General features: G+C 39.0%; 1 protein-coding gene across 1 annotated transcript in view; it reads left to right on the forward strand.

Annotated features, from left to right (window-relative positions):
* Positions 1–15,591, forward strand: part of LOC134226453 (uncharacterized) — a 187,990-nt gene that overhangs the window by 74,858 nt on the left and 97,541 nt on the right. The window contains 1 exon segment of the mRNA XM_062707230.1: positions 7,406–7,564. Within this exon segment, the coding sequence (XP_062563214.1) occupies positions 7,511–7,564 (54 nt within the window). The 5' untranslated portion in view covers positions 7,406–7,510.

Raw genomic sequence — 15,591 nt, forward strand, 5'->3', positions numbered from 1 at the left:
CGACAATAACACACACATTATCTTTTCCCGTCCGCAACGTTAACTACTCGCGCGCACCACAACCAAATTAGTTGGGTTTTGGTACATGATTGACATTTTATGATTTCTAGTGATGCACGAAAAACAAGATATGCATATGATTGGAATGTTTCTGAATAATAAATGTTGCAAACGGAAAAGAGAATGCTTCCCTAGGGCTTCTTCTATTGAAATATTTCATCAAATGCTTCAAAACCCAAATGTAGGCAATTCGGATCCAAGAAATGCATCATTACCTCTGAGGACTAAATTTGGCTTTTCATAGTAAATTTTTTAAACAATTGTATCCAACAATTTTCATATCTTAAGATACGCTAGTTTTGTTCGAAACCAGTGACATAAGTAATCAAATGAATTTTCTAAAAATATTCATGCATGATAGCACTACAATCCTCAATGACCAAAACTGCCTTACGTAGTTTACGTTGGGCGGTTGTGTCTTGTACATAACCATTCTGATTTTTTTTACAAACGGTGGTGCGAAAATAGTGACTTTAGTGACCATTTTCCGAAAAATAGTGACTTTAGTGACTTTTGGATGCAAATAGTGACTTTTTAGTGACTAGGCTTAAAATAGTGACCAAGTCACTAAAAAGTGACTTGCTACCAGCCCTGTCAGTACCCGCTAAGCTGCGGTGGACGACGGAGATCCTTCGTAGGGAGATCCTTAGTAGGGAAAGCACCTGTCATGCGAACTGGGGTCGTGGGATCAAACCCCACCAAAGGGGCGGTTACCCTCCAATACCTTTTCCGAACTAAATCTATCACATGTTGTACATATGCATAATCAAGTTTCAGACATAGTTATTAATTTCCACACCGGGTGGCTTAATACCCGGCATATAGGCAATTAACTTTGAATGTACTGGTTGCTGGTAAGTCTCACTGATAATTTGGGCGAAAAAGCCGTTTTTCTAACAGGTCGTTTTGCCGAATAGGTCATCAATCCGAAAATGCCGTTTGGCTAAAATGATCGTTCGACAGAAGGGGCCATTTGGCCAAAAAGTAATTTAGCCCGACGGGTCATACGGCAAATGTCAATGACTCAAACCTCGACTCAAGCTATAGTCAAAAACATCGAACCGTTTGGCCAAATGACATTTACTCTCTACTTTTTAAGATGATACTGGCCTTTAATCCAAAAGTCATCTAGCCAAATTCCAATAAGCAGATTTGAACGTCCATCTGAAACTGTTATTAGGTCGAAAATGGATTGTCCAAAAATGTAATTTGTCCGATAGCAACAACAGCCGAAGGTAACATTCGGCCAAACAGGTAATTTCGCATAAACTCATGTTTGGCTAATATGCAGAAAGCATATTCTCGGGTCTAATGGTTCTCTCTGACAAATGACCATGCGTACCAAACGGTATTTTTGATCAAATGATCTGTTTTTGGCCAAACGGCATTTTCAACCAAATGGCCTGTTAGCCCGAGTAGATGAAAATAGCTCAATGATATCAAATGTTGATTAGATAGCAAAATGAGATATGGACATGATTGATATAAGAGATAAAAGATCAGACGAAAATATCAATATTTTGCACTGAAATATCATGAGGAGATCAAGTTATGCTATTTGTAATAAGTGATCAATATCATGTGCCATTAGTTTGTTCTTATCCATAACATATATTGATTTTATAATGATATTTCGGTGCAAATTTTTGATATTGATATTTTGATATTACCTGTACTTTTATCTTGTATCAATCAAGTCCATATCATGTTTTGTTATTCTGCTCATGGCTTCTGCCCGGGAGGCCATACACCCTTTTCGGTCAAATTACCAGTTCAACGGTATGTCCCTTTTGGCTGTATGTCGCTGTCGGCCAAACTACATTTTCGGGTAAACCATTTTTGACCATATAACAATTTTGGTGAAATCGGCTTGATAGAACTTGGCTAAATGGCTTTTGACTTAAAGGCCAGTATCGACTTAAAAAGTTAACAGGTTAAGGACGATTCAAACATAACGTCCACTACCTTTTGAGATTTCTAGACCCCCCCTCCCCCTCTGTTACGCTTTTTATACCTGGTAATGTCACAAAATATTAGAATCTAACTAAACCTGTGACGTCATTATTGAATGACTCCACGTAATTTTGTTCAATGGTCATTGGACAATAAGGCCATTTCGCCAAACAAGTGGACATTTTCGACCATATCACCCGTTCAGTAATGACATTTCTACCAGGCTATCTGTTATGCCAAATTACCAGTACGGATGTATTTCACTTTCGGCCAATGGAATTTCCAAGGAATTTCTTATGAACGAGATAAAGAATTTTCTGTAGAAATCCAAAAAAAATCCTTAAAAACTTCGAACAATTTTCCGCGGAAACTCTGAGAAGTTTTCTGTTGAAATTCAGGAAAATTTGTTGGGAAGTTCCAGGAAGTATCCTGTGAAAACTCCTTGGAGTCTCCTGCGGGTATTCCAAAGAATTTTCTGTTTTGACGTTGGCTATGCCAAGCTAGCCATCTTTAATAATCTATAATAAGAAAACCAACAATAAAACATCCCTTCTACCAGTCGCAATCTCCTACAATAATGAAGAACTTTTCGCGTAAATTTCGAAGAATGCTCAACAGAAACTTAATAGGAACTTTCAGTGGATATTCCTAATATTTTCCTGTAGAAATTTGAAACATGTTTCCGTAAACTTCTGAAGAGATTCACATGTAAAACCCGAAGTATTTTCCGCTAAAACTCCCAACAGTTTTCTTTGAGAATTCTAAAGAGTTCTTGAAATTTCAAAATAGTTCCCGTGGAAAATTCGAAAATATTTTCCAAATGAAAATTCTTAAAAAACGTAAAGAAGTTTCTGGGGAAGTTCATCAATGTTTTTTCGGCGAAATTCAAAAGAATCTTCTTTAATGTCTTGGAAATGGTCAAAATGACCAATTCAGATGAACGACATTTTCGGCCGAATGTCCTTTGAGGCCAAATGGCCTGTTTTTTTCAGCCAAAGGAACTGTTCGACCAAATGACATAATTAAGCTAGATGGGCCTCTGCCAAATGGTTTTTTCGGTCAAACGACATATTCGGCCGAACAACTTCCAGCCTTGTGGCCTTCGGTTCAAAATTTCTATTTCAACGAGAAATTCTTTAGATTTCAATGGGAAACTCTTCGCAATTTCCACTCAAAGTTTTCTTAGTATTTACGGATAGCTTCAAGGAAATCATTGGTATATTTACGAAAATTTATCTGGAGTTTCAACGTGATGTTGTAGAGTTCAATAAGGAGATTCTACGGTTCCACTGAATTTCGAAATTTTCACTGGAAATTTTGTAGACTTCTTTAAATTTAGATCGGCGTGGTTAATTATAGATCAGCGGCGTGAAAAATTTTAAACGGCGGCGCGCCGATACAAAATTGTCGGCGGCGGCGGCGTGCCAAAAACTGTCGGCGGCGGCGCACACCTCTAGCTGATACGATCTGAATAATGTCTTCAGAGAAAAAAATCACAAAAATATTCCCCACAAAAATATTCCTACTTAGCTTAGCTTAGACTGACTGTACATATCAATGGTTGCTACTCCGTGATTGATCAGAACTGGTGCAAATTGCACTACGATCCAAGTAAATAGTGGTTGGGATTTACCAACCATTCTCGAAGTGCACGTTTCAGCAGCTCGCAAATATTGATCAATAACGGCGCCGGCCAAGTCCTTACAGTCAGTTGGGAAACGGAGGGAATGTGAGTGTGGTAATTGTTGCTACTAGAGACCGAGAATACCTCTGCATCTCCACATTTACCACGGGAAGGAAGTAGTGTTAGTTGGGTGGGGTAATCAGTAACATAGATCGGGATTCACCATGGAAAGTGATGTGACCTATGAAACTTCTACACAGCAGTATTAGCATTTCCTTATTTGTTCAATTGTTCATTCTTCGCGAGAATAAACAATCAATCGGTCAAAGTGAGCGATTGTTCATTTGAATTTCGGATTAGGCGCCCGCGTTATCATTTCATTAACGTAAGAAAAGTAAAAAAGAAACGAGATTGAAAATAATTGATAGTAATCGGAAAGTAATGTTATTCAGCAACCCTTATTTTATCTCTATTTAACGTTAAGTAAGAATGTAAATTTACGTTCATTTTACATGTCGTTTATTTTGCATTACTTTCGCGCGTGTGTGTCACTTGCCTTGACCAGTATACCGTAATCAGGATCTCACTGGTATTAATCCTGATGTGCCAGTTGGCACTCGTGTTGGGCTTGTGCGCTTTGAGCGGCACACGGTCGCTTCCCAGTCTACATAAAATCGCACATGGTGCAATACAAGATGCTAAATTGGAGACGATATACATACATGTTATGTGGAAAAGTATCTCTATCGCCTGCACTTCAGCATCCTACACGACACCATATACGTTCATGTGTTGACTGGGTTTGATAGGGCCTGCTTATGGACACATGCAGCTTTTTGTAGAGGTTTAACAGAGCCCACTGTCAAACCCCACCACATCCTAGGCAGGCCCCCTAACTCGCAGTGGCCATGGGGAGGGGTCGTCAAGCCCTTGGACATAGTCCTTGCTGCCCCTTTCCCCACAAAAATATTCCTACTATTGAAAAAGTTTAAAATCCATAAAGTTGTAGATATAGCAAAAATATGACATTTTGCTATAGAAACTTTTTTCCTACGATGAATATTTTCGGAGATATGAGCGTTTTTATGGAAACTCCCTCAAATTCAGTATTTAAGGAATAACTTTTTTTCTGAACAAAACTCAGACTCGCAATGTTCTACAAAAATGTGAGCATTAAAAAACTACGCGTTTTGATAAATATAAAACTTTGCTACGACAATTATATCAAAAGTTATGGAACTTTTGAAGTCAATTTCTCACTGATTTCAATTGTGTATAGGGGAGAAGGTGGCAAACCGAATCACAATGTCAAGTACTCTTCTGAAAGTTCAGTTTTTTTCTAAAAAAAATATAGTTTTGGCGTAAAATGTATCTTTCCGCGTAAATCTGTATCCTGGACCATAGTGCATTGTACACTGTCTAGAAGCTGAGCCACCCCATTCATACACCCCCCTCCCAGTTCATCAATTGATAATACTCTATAGGCAATTACCCAGGATTGGAACGCGCTGTTAAGCGTTGATACTCAAAATAGCACTGGCAAATTGGTGGAAAGTTTATGAATCGATTGATATATAAACCTTTCAAATTCATTGAAAGAAAAGGACCTAGTAATGTAACAAATCTTACATGATTTCGTGACGGAGCATAACGGAGCCGTATTCAAGTTATTGTAGTAAATAATTCAAGAATTTTGGTATTGATGATTAAAAAAGAAAGCTAATTTCGATTATTCTGAACTTATATTAGGCGAGAATACTTAGTGAAAAGAGGTCTTGGTGATGGGTAATAATGGAGAAATATTGAACAAAAAAGTTATGCTTTTTTAGATAATGTTTGGTTTTTAAAAATTGTTGAATTTTTTTTTTACTTTTTAATCAACTTAATTTTATGTAAGTAAGTAAAATTTTTATGTCTGAGATACAGCGGTTATAAGATAAAATATGCCGATTTTTTTATTTTCAGTCGCTTTCAAATGTTTTCCGAATCTATTTAACCTAGAATCGAATTTTACTGAACCGTTAATATTAATTGACAAACGCTAGTAATGGAGCAGTAGTTGGACATTTTCATATGGTTTTAGAAGGTTGTGAAAGTCTCTGAGTCAACTACAGTGACCTGCATAATAAAAAGCTCACTTGCCGTTTTTCATACAAAATGGTCAACTGGAGATCTAGATCACGGATGCGTAAGAACCAATTCTGCTATTCGGCCAAATGTGCTTTTTGGCCAAACGTCCTCTTCAACCAAATGTCATATTCGGAAAAAAACGTCCTATTCGACCAAATGTCCTATTCGACCAAACGTCATATTCGGCCAAATGACCTATTCGGCCAAATGACCTATTCGGCCAAACGTCCTATTCAGCCAAACGTCCTATTCTTCTAAATGTCCTATTCGGCCAAACGCCCTATTAGGTCAAATGTCCTATCTGGCCAAACGCCCTATTCGACCAAATGTCGTATTCGGCCAAAGGTCATATTCGGCCAAATGTCCTTTTCGGTAAAACGTCCTATTCGGCCAAATGTCCTATTCGGCCAAACGCCCTATTAGGCCAAATGTCCTATCTGGCCAAACGTCCTATTCGACCAAATGTCCTATTCGGCCAAACGTCCTATTCGACCAAACGGTGTATTCGACCAAACGTCATATTCGGCCAAATGTCCTTTTCGGCCAAACGTCTTATTCAGCCAAACGTCCTATTCGGCCAAATGCCCTTTTCGGCCAAACGTCCTATTCGGCCAAATGTCCTATTCGGCCAAATGCCCTATTAGGCCAAATTTCCTATCTTGCCAAACGTCCTATTCGACCAAATGTCCTATTCGGCCAAACGTCCTATTCGACCAAACGTCATATTCGGCCAAATGTCCTTTTCGGCCAAACGTCTTATTCAGCCAAACGTCCTATTCGGCCAAATGCCCTTTTCGGCCAAACGTCCTATTCGGCCAAGTGTCCTATTCGGCCAAACGTCCTATTCGGCCACACGTCCTATTCGGCCATATGTCCTATTCGGCCAAATGTCCTATTCGGCCAAACGTCGTATTCGGCCAATCGGTTTGTTCGGCCTAGTGGTATTTGGTCAAATGGCTTTCGGCCAAACGATCCTTCCCCCGTTAACGCAATATTAGACCAATTCTCAATACAATATTTGTTATAGATAATAGCCATTTTACAATTCTAAGATAGGGAAACTGTTCCGTTTTCCATCTTCCATTTAACTCATCGCAAAACAAAGAAACTCTCGTTGCTTCTTTTTGCTAACAAGCGTGGAAAAAACCACAAAAATAAGAAACAAATCAAATTTGTTTTCATTGCTTTGCTTTTAATGGAATGGAAATAGGAGCTATGAGATGAAGTGACAAACCATTCCAAACCATTTACTCATCCTCGTGAGATAAGCACGTTGCGCTTTGTCGCGTCTACTCTGATTGATACCTTATTTGCACGAAATGGGAGCAGCAGTTTTCCGAACCCGTTTTCGATTTACGATTGACTACACTGACGAATTGGATTCCGTTTGTTGTTTCCCAGGAAGGACGATTTCAATAACGACCGACCTTCATCGGCGTCTTTCAATTAAATCTGTCACAACCAAAAATTCTTACCATGTACGAAAACAGCAGGTATTCTCGGCATACCTTCTGAAATGGCAATCGCCCCGAAATTCTATAGGGTTACAATGAAGTTTGGTAGGGAGAACCTGTCGGTACACTATTCCAATATTCCATTTCAGTGTTTTTCATTGTGCCTTTTTTCTCCGATTTACAGGATCAACAGCCTAAACGTTCGCCTGTATTCTGTCACGTCTTTTACCAGCCTCCCCCTCAATAGGGGACAACAACTGCCACGAAGACGACGATGAAAACGGCTAAAATGAGAAAGACGGCGCTCGGACTTGGATCATTAGGTTTAATATTGCTCGTTCAGGTAAGTGCACCCCCATTCTCAACTTTGGAAGGAATGCAAAGTAAGACAAAAATAATTTGTTTCTTAAAGTCCTTTACATCAGGAAGACAAATTATTATTTTTTATTTGAATCATTAAACACCGGTACTGATCCGTGCTAATTTGTTCGCATCTGCGACGACGATGAAGACATTTAGCGGAATGCCGTTCGTTGGTTCATGTCGAACAGCCTGAACAGTCATGTCGGACGGCCTTCCCCTTTTCAGTTTCGTTCCGGTTCATAGCTAGGGGCTGGAGCGACGCTGGCTGCACACTCGGAGGCTTGGTCATCGTGTGCTTTCGCATGGAGCAGTGGGGTTATTTGGGAGGTGGTGTAGGGCAAGAATCAATTCGTGAGATAAATCAGAAGGTGATAGGCAAATCATTCCAGTCAGTGCTGATGAAAAAGTTCATCCTGCATCGTGCTGTCCCATGGCTATTGGTGTTTCTGCTAGAGCAAGACTCATCTCTTTCGAGCGAAAACAGCTTCAGCATTCGCAGTCTCCAATGACCCGCGCCGGTACCCATGGTGTGCACTTAATAGGAGTCTATTAGTGTAATTGCCTACCAGGTTGTAACGCAGCCGGCGCGTGTTGATGGATCAGATTATCTCCTGAGAATATCGCTTCACAAAGCTCGTAGGATTACGAAAAGTTACGTTGATTGGTATCAGCGCAGATCTGCTTGATGCTGCCTTATTCGCATAAGATTTTTCATAGCTGGTGCGAATGTAAAATAATGCTTTTGCTGATTTTTTGAATGCTCTGGTGCAGTGTTTGTGCCACTTGTGTAACCAGTAGAGTAACGACAAGTAATGCCCGGTATACAGGCTCAAAAATCAATGTTTGTAATATAGTTTTGTCAAAGATCCACCATAATCGTTCAAGCTCATTCGTGGATCTACGATGCTGCAAGTTAAACGGACATTTTTGAACAGTTCTTAAGGGGTGTGTCGGAGAGCAATCATCTGCCGGGAATACCAGTCCGATCCTTTTTTGTTAAAAACTTGCTAAATCGGATTTTAATTCAAATATATACAAAGCAGAAGACCGGTCTTCCTGCTTAAAAACTTGTTCTTTTTCAGTTGGCTCACACAAATGAGGTTCTTGGTTATACCACATCGACAGTTTCATACATATCTGCAGGTGTCTAGCTCAGCAAATTATAGAATTTTCTGATTATTCTTGCATTCCAACGTACCCAGACGTACATTGACGGTCAGCTTCCATGCGGAAAACCGGTTACGTGATTTACGTATTCAAAGCTCACGACAGACGATTCTACTCGAATGACCATTTTGGAATGAGCTTCGGCCAAAATCTTCACTCGAGGCACGCACTCTGCTCGTCTCCGCAAAATCGTGTCTTCTTTTGTTTTTCTCGGCTGAAATTATGGAAATATTTCGGTTCACTAGCAGAAGTAGTTGACCTTTGTCTCATGTCTTCCCGTCGTCAGCGCTAAGACCGGGCCCAGGGGTAGCACATGGCGGAGTAGATTACACGCTGATTTTTCATTGCCATGTGGGTATGTTTTTTTTAACGATTCAGCTAGGAGTCCAGCCGTGAAGATTCAACCACTGATGCGACGCCATGGGTCTCCAAACAGGTGGTCAAACAATTATTTTCCCATTATATGCAGCTTCAAGGGGACTTGGACGACACGAAGCAATTAGAAAGATCACAGATGGATGGGGCATGATTTCGGCAATAAAGCGTCTTCGGAAATTTACGAGGGAGCATGTTAGGATGATGTATTTAGGGCCTATAATAAGATAACTTTTAGGTGTTTGATATTAAATGCGAAAGGGCTTGGGTACGGTGAACTTTTCGATTGCTTGGTGTTTGTTTGAAAAGCGAACATCTTATGACCTTAGCATATTACAAAAACTCTGATTATTGTTTTAACATGCTGATCTTGGGAACCATTCGCAAATTACGTAACGCTTTAGGGTCTAAGAGAGGGTCTATCAGATCATCATAGTCCATACAAATTTTGGAAACATTACATTCACCAAACCTTACGTGGTTATGGTGGGAAGTGAAAATGTAAGCGTTACATAATTCGCGTAACTAACGTTGAGATAGGATTCTGAAATTAATTTCCCCCTCAGACAAAGGTTGACGGCGCCACAGCATTGATTAGCTAAACCACTTTTTCTTCCCGTGCCCACCTGACCATAAAGTTTTTAATCAATCAACTCAATTTCTATATTTTCTCCTTATTTACCAACACCTAAATCAAAGGCTTATTTGAATATTCTCAATGTTGTGATATGAATATTAAATTACTTTATGAGTTTTAGTTATTCTCATTTCGTAGAGTTGCAATTACCGTTTCTTTAATATATTATATTCGTCATCATTATGTATGCTGTCTGCTGTCTGACTAATAAGTTCATAAAGTGCGCAGGTTATAATTCGTCAACAAAGCGATAAATACCGCTAATTAATATGTTCACCTGACGGCTACGAAAACAAGCAAAAAATCTTGTCATCACGAATCCGGCCAACAACTGTCGGTGTCAAGGTCTCCGGGGCGGCAAATCTTCCATTTGACTTCTTCAGTCGGGTTCGTTTTAATGGTTTCGGTAGGCAGATGCCCACCGGTATGACCGATGGTGTGAGATAACCATCGCACGCTCGCTGCGAGATGAACCTGCGAGCTTATTTGCATTCATACTTTCGGAGGTTATTTCAATAATTGCTCATCAAGAGCCACCGGCATTGCTGCTCGTCGATTGATGTGTCCGAATAACGATTAGTCTATTGTGTAGAGGGTGACATTTCTTCTTTTCTTCTTTGGGATCGAATGTTGTCACCTAAATAGCTGTGATCTTTGGTGTAGATGAGTCATGGTGAAGCGTAATGATCTCGACTTCGAGCTCCTCTAGGCTGGTATGTTGCATCAGGGTTAAGAAATATTGCAAAGTGATGTTTCAAATCCGATTATATTCGTAGAGATTGAGCACAAACATACGATGATCATCGTTAATAAAGCACCGAAAACTGGTTATACACAACTTTCTGCGTGAGACAAAGTGTTGAAAGGATGTTGAGTGAGGGTTACGTTTTCGTCTGCGATCAGAATCCATGACGCACAGAATAAATTTTCGTTGTTTTCATGGTTTTCAAGAATTTTTGGATCCGGTTTGAATGGAATATGCCTGAGGTACAAATTTACATAGTTTTGGGAGGACAACAAAAAATTAGACTAGAAGAAGATAAGTGATTTTTTAAAGGTATTTTAGATAAACGGCTTGAAATGGAATCCCTAGCAACACACATGTCTCACAAAGGTTACTGGAACTCCTATGTGACCAGATTTAGTCACAATGAAGTTGTTGCAACCATTTTAGTCTGATTTGTGCTGCTCGGGACATGTACTTTTCTAATCGATAAAGGATAAAGACTCAACTGTTCGTTGGAGTCCTTTGTGTCCTTTGTGAAGCGATTAGCAATGTCATGAGAGGCCACAACTTAATCAAGATACGTCTCAAGCATCCAACACCACCAACAGGTAGCCGAAGCCTCCCCCTACCTGTCCTGTCTGTGGTGATGGAAACTTTGTTTACAAAATCACATACGTACTTTTAAATAAGTACCCGAGAATTCTCGTGAGCCGGTATATTTCTTTGCATATGCAGAAGACTTCTAGATAAATACACCTAAAAAAATGCAGAATTGTGAGGTTTTCGTTTTCGAGGTTTTCGTGAGTTTCCGTAGATGATATTAAAATCTTGTTTTTTTTTAAATATGCCAATCATTAATTCAGATTTCACTTGGTGATTGGAAGAAGAACTGACATGTGTTTCTTAAGTATGTCTTGATTTTTTTTAAATTTTCATATTTAGTTTAAATTTGAATTGACTGGCGTTTCGAACCATTTATTGGGCACTGAAAAACAACAACAAATATTTTTGTCATTTGATATAGTCATTACAATTTAATTCGACGTGGAAAATATACACCAAACGATTCTAGATGTTGATACATTTGATTGGGGAAGAACCGTTTGGCCGAATACCGTTCAGCCAAATGCCATTTGGCCGAAGGCCACTAGGCCGAAAGTTGTTTGGCCGAAAGTCGTTTAGCCGAAAGGGTCATTTTTCCGAAAAGGTCATTTAGCCGAAAGGGTCATTTGGCCGAAAAGGTCATTTAGCCGAAAGGGTCATTTGGCCGAATAGGACATTTGGCCGAATAAAACATTTCGTCGAATAGGACATATGACTAGAGGTGTGCGCCGGTCCAATATTCGTCGGCGGCGGCGTTTGTCAGAATTTTTGTAGGCGGCGGCAGCGGCGTTTTCGGCGTCACGCCTAAATCAAATGAACGTCTCCATAAAATTCTATAAGTTTTTCATAAATTTGGAAATTATTTTCGAATTTTCCACGGGAACTACTACTACTAAGTTTCGAGAAATCTTTGGAATTACCGAGAGAAGCTCTTTAGGATTCCAAAATAAAATTGTTTGAAATTTCAGCATAAAAATTAGTCGCAATTTACATGAGAAACTTCAGAATTTCCAAAAGAAATTGTTCTTATCTTCTACAGGAAAATCTTCATAAATTCACGGAAAGTTTCTGTTGTGTTTCTGTTCAGCATTCTTCGAAATGTACACAGTAAATTCTTCATAATTGTAGGAGAGTGCGGCTGGTAGAATAGGTGTTTTAGCGTTGGCTTTCTCAGTTTAGAATAATTAAGATGGCTAGTTTGGAATAGCCAACGATAAAACAGTAAATTTCTATGAATTTTCACGGGAGAATCTAAGAAGTTTTCAAGGAAAATTCTCTGGAATATTCAAGAGAAATTCTCGGGAACTTTAAAGGGAAAATTCTTTAGAATTTTTTGCGGAGGATTGTTCAAAATGTAGAATTCAATAAAAAAAACAATTTTTTGTATTTCAACGGAAAACAGTTCGCAATTTTCTGACTTCCTCAAGAAATTTTTTGTACAGTAGACGTTCGATAACTGGAAGTCATTTAACTACAATGCTTTTAACTGCAATTCGATAGTTACATCAGTTTTGCAGTTATCGGACAGCTGAACTTCAAAACGATTTCAAAGTCGATGATAGCTGCATTGCACTGCACACTATTGGTGCACTTCTATTGCATCTGACGTCTTCTGACAATCATTTGACGTCTAGAATGCAACGCAGTTATCGAACGGCCTGTGCTAACTGAAAATAAAACATGGTGCAGTTACCAAACGACTAGTGTATTGTCCATAAGAAATTCTTGGGAAATTCTATTGGCCGAAAGTGACATACGGCAGAATTGGTATTTAGGCCGAATAAGTCGTTTGCCCTAACAGGTCGTTTGGCCGAAATGATTGTTTGACCGAAAAGGTCATCAGCCCGAAAATGCCGTTTGATCGAAATGGTCGTTTGAAAGAATAGCCCATTCAGAATTGGCCGAAAATATCGTTTGGGCCAATAGGTCATACTGCCAAATGTCAATAACTGAACGGGTAATTTAGTCAAAAATATCCATCCGTTTGGCCTAATGACCGACATTTCGTAACCTCTCTACTTTTTAAGTCGATACTGGCCTTTAAGCCAAAAGTCATCTAACCAAATCCCATTAAGCCGAATTGAAGGAAACTGTTATCAGGTCGAAAATGGTTTGACCGAAAGCGACATACAGCTGAAAAAAATCATTTAACCGAATAGATCATTTGACCGAAAATGCCGTTTGATAGGAATGGTCATTTGGTCAATGACCTTTCTGCAAAACAACCCTTTCGTTCAAACGGCATTGTCTGTCAAACAACCTATTCGGCTAAACACCATATTGGCAAAGTGATAAGAAGGCAAAGAACATTTTTGGGCCAAACGGCGCTTTCTGCCAAATGACAACCCAGACGACCCCACATCGCATAAAAATGCACGTTTGAAATCTTTTACCGATCCAAATTTTATCAAAATCGCATTGTTATGCAAAGCTCATCAGTTTATTTATAAATTTTTCTGCACAGTAGGCTATTTTACGAGTTTATTCCAGTTTCATTTGTTGACATCGCATATTCTAAACTCAAATGAAATCGGATTATCTGTCAAACAGAGCTTGTTATCACAAACTTATCGCAATGTATAACAAACAAACTCAATTAAAAATCGTTACACTACCGTGCAATGTCGGATAAGAAATATAAATATATCGCCTCCACTTCTGTAAGTAAAAAGCGTTTTCGCAACTGGTATACAATTAAATTTGTGCGCATAGGCATCGCATAACAGAAAATTATATTATGCATGCATTTTGGTTATCTGGGAATTCTTACCGCAAGACGATTTTGGTCAGATGATCTATTCGGTCAAATGACTTTTTCGGCCGAACGGCATTTTTAGCCAAATTGCCTGTTAGGGCAAACAACTTTTTACAATCCCGGCCCAATGTTCCATTTCGCTGTACGTCGCTTTCGGACAAACCAGTTTTGACCTGATAACAGTTTCCGTTAAACATTTAGTTTTGCTAAATGGTACTTGGCTGGATGTCTTTTGGTCTAAAGGCCTGTATCGATTTAAAATTAGAGAGGCTACGGAATTTTGTTTAATGGTCAATTGACGAAAAGGCCGTTTAGCTAAACGAGTGGCCATTTTTGACTTTTACCCGTTCAGTCATTGACATTTGGCCGCATGACCAAATGGCCCATTCTGTCAAAAATCCTTTTAGGCTAAACGGCATTTTCGGCCAATGATCGTTTCGGCCGGGCGACCTGTTAGGGCAAACAGCTCTTTCTGCCAATTTACCAGTTTGGCCGCAGTCGCTTTCAGTCAATGGAATTTCCCAAGAGTTTCTTATCGAAAATAGAAAGGAATTTCTGCAGAAATCCAAAACCAATCCTCAAAAATTCCGAACATATTTCCGTTGTTTTAAAATTGACTAGGCCAAACTAGCTGTCTAGTGATGAACTTATCCCTGCAAAAAAATCAATCTAATAAAGGATAAAAAAACTAGCCGTCTTAGATTGAGGAAGTCAACGGTAAGGCATCCCTTTTACCAGTCACAATTTTCTGTGTAAGTTTCAAAGAATACTCAACAGAAACTCAATAGGAACTTTCCGTCGATATTCTGAATATTTTCCTGTAGAAATTTGGAACAGCTTCCCGTGAAAACTCTGAAGAGTTTCTCATGTGAATTCCAAACAATTTCCCTTGGTAAATCCAAGGAGCTCCTCTTAGTAATTCCAAAAAGATCTCGAAAATTGTAATTCCTGTGGAAAATCTGAAATTAATTTCCAAATAAATATTCTGGAAAAAACAAAAAACTTTCTGGAGAAGTTCATAATTTTTTTGAGGAGATAGAAAAATCTGAAAATATCCAAAATGACCAATTCAGCCGAACGACACTTTCGACCGAATGTCTATTTCGGCCAAAGGGCATATTCGGATATTAAGCTATTCGGTCAAACTTTTTTTCAGTCAAAGGAACTGTTCGACCAAATGACATTCTTGGCCAAATAACCAAAGTCTAAAACCCAGATTAATCCACCTAGCGTTGGTGGTGCCTTTCTCGCATTTAGTTAAGACACCAACCTTATATGGGGTTTAAATGGTCCGATGGACCATTTTCTTCATAACTTTTAAACGCAATGACCGATCGTTATAAAATTCAATAGTGATCAACACGGCTTTGTCCCCTGTCGAATGAAACTTGTTGCGAGAAAATCGGTTAAGGATTACTATACGAAAAGTTGTCTAATGTTTTTTATAGCTTTTGTGCACACACATACACACACACATACACACACACATACACACACTCATACATACGGACAGACAGACATGTGCTCAGCTCGTCGAGCTGAGTCGATTGGTATATAATACTAAGGGTCTCAGAGGCTTCTATAAAAAGTTCGTTTGCGGAGTGAAATGATAGCCTTTCGGTACAACTTAGTTGATGGGAGAAAACATGATGAGAGAAAACATATTTTGATTTTGACATCAAATTGATTTATAATTTGTTTTCCAATCTGAATAATCATTATTGATTACATATTTTTATCTCA

The sequence above is a fragment of the Armigeres subalbatus genome, chromosome 3, assembly GCF_024139115.2.
Source record: "Armigeres subalbatus isolate Guangzhou_Male chromosome 3, GZ_Asu_2, whole genome shotgun sequence".
Lineage (NCBI taxonomy): Eukaryota > Metazoa > Arthropoda > Insecta > Diptera > Culicidae > Armigeres > Armigeres subalbatus.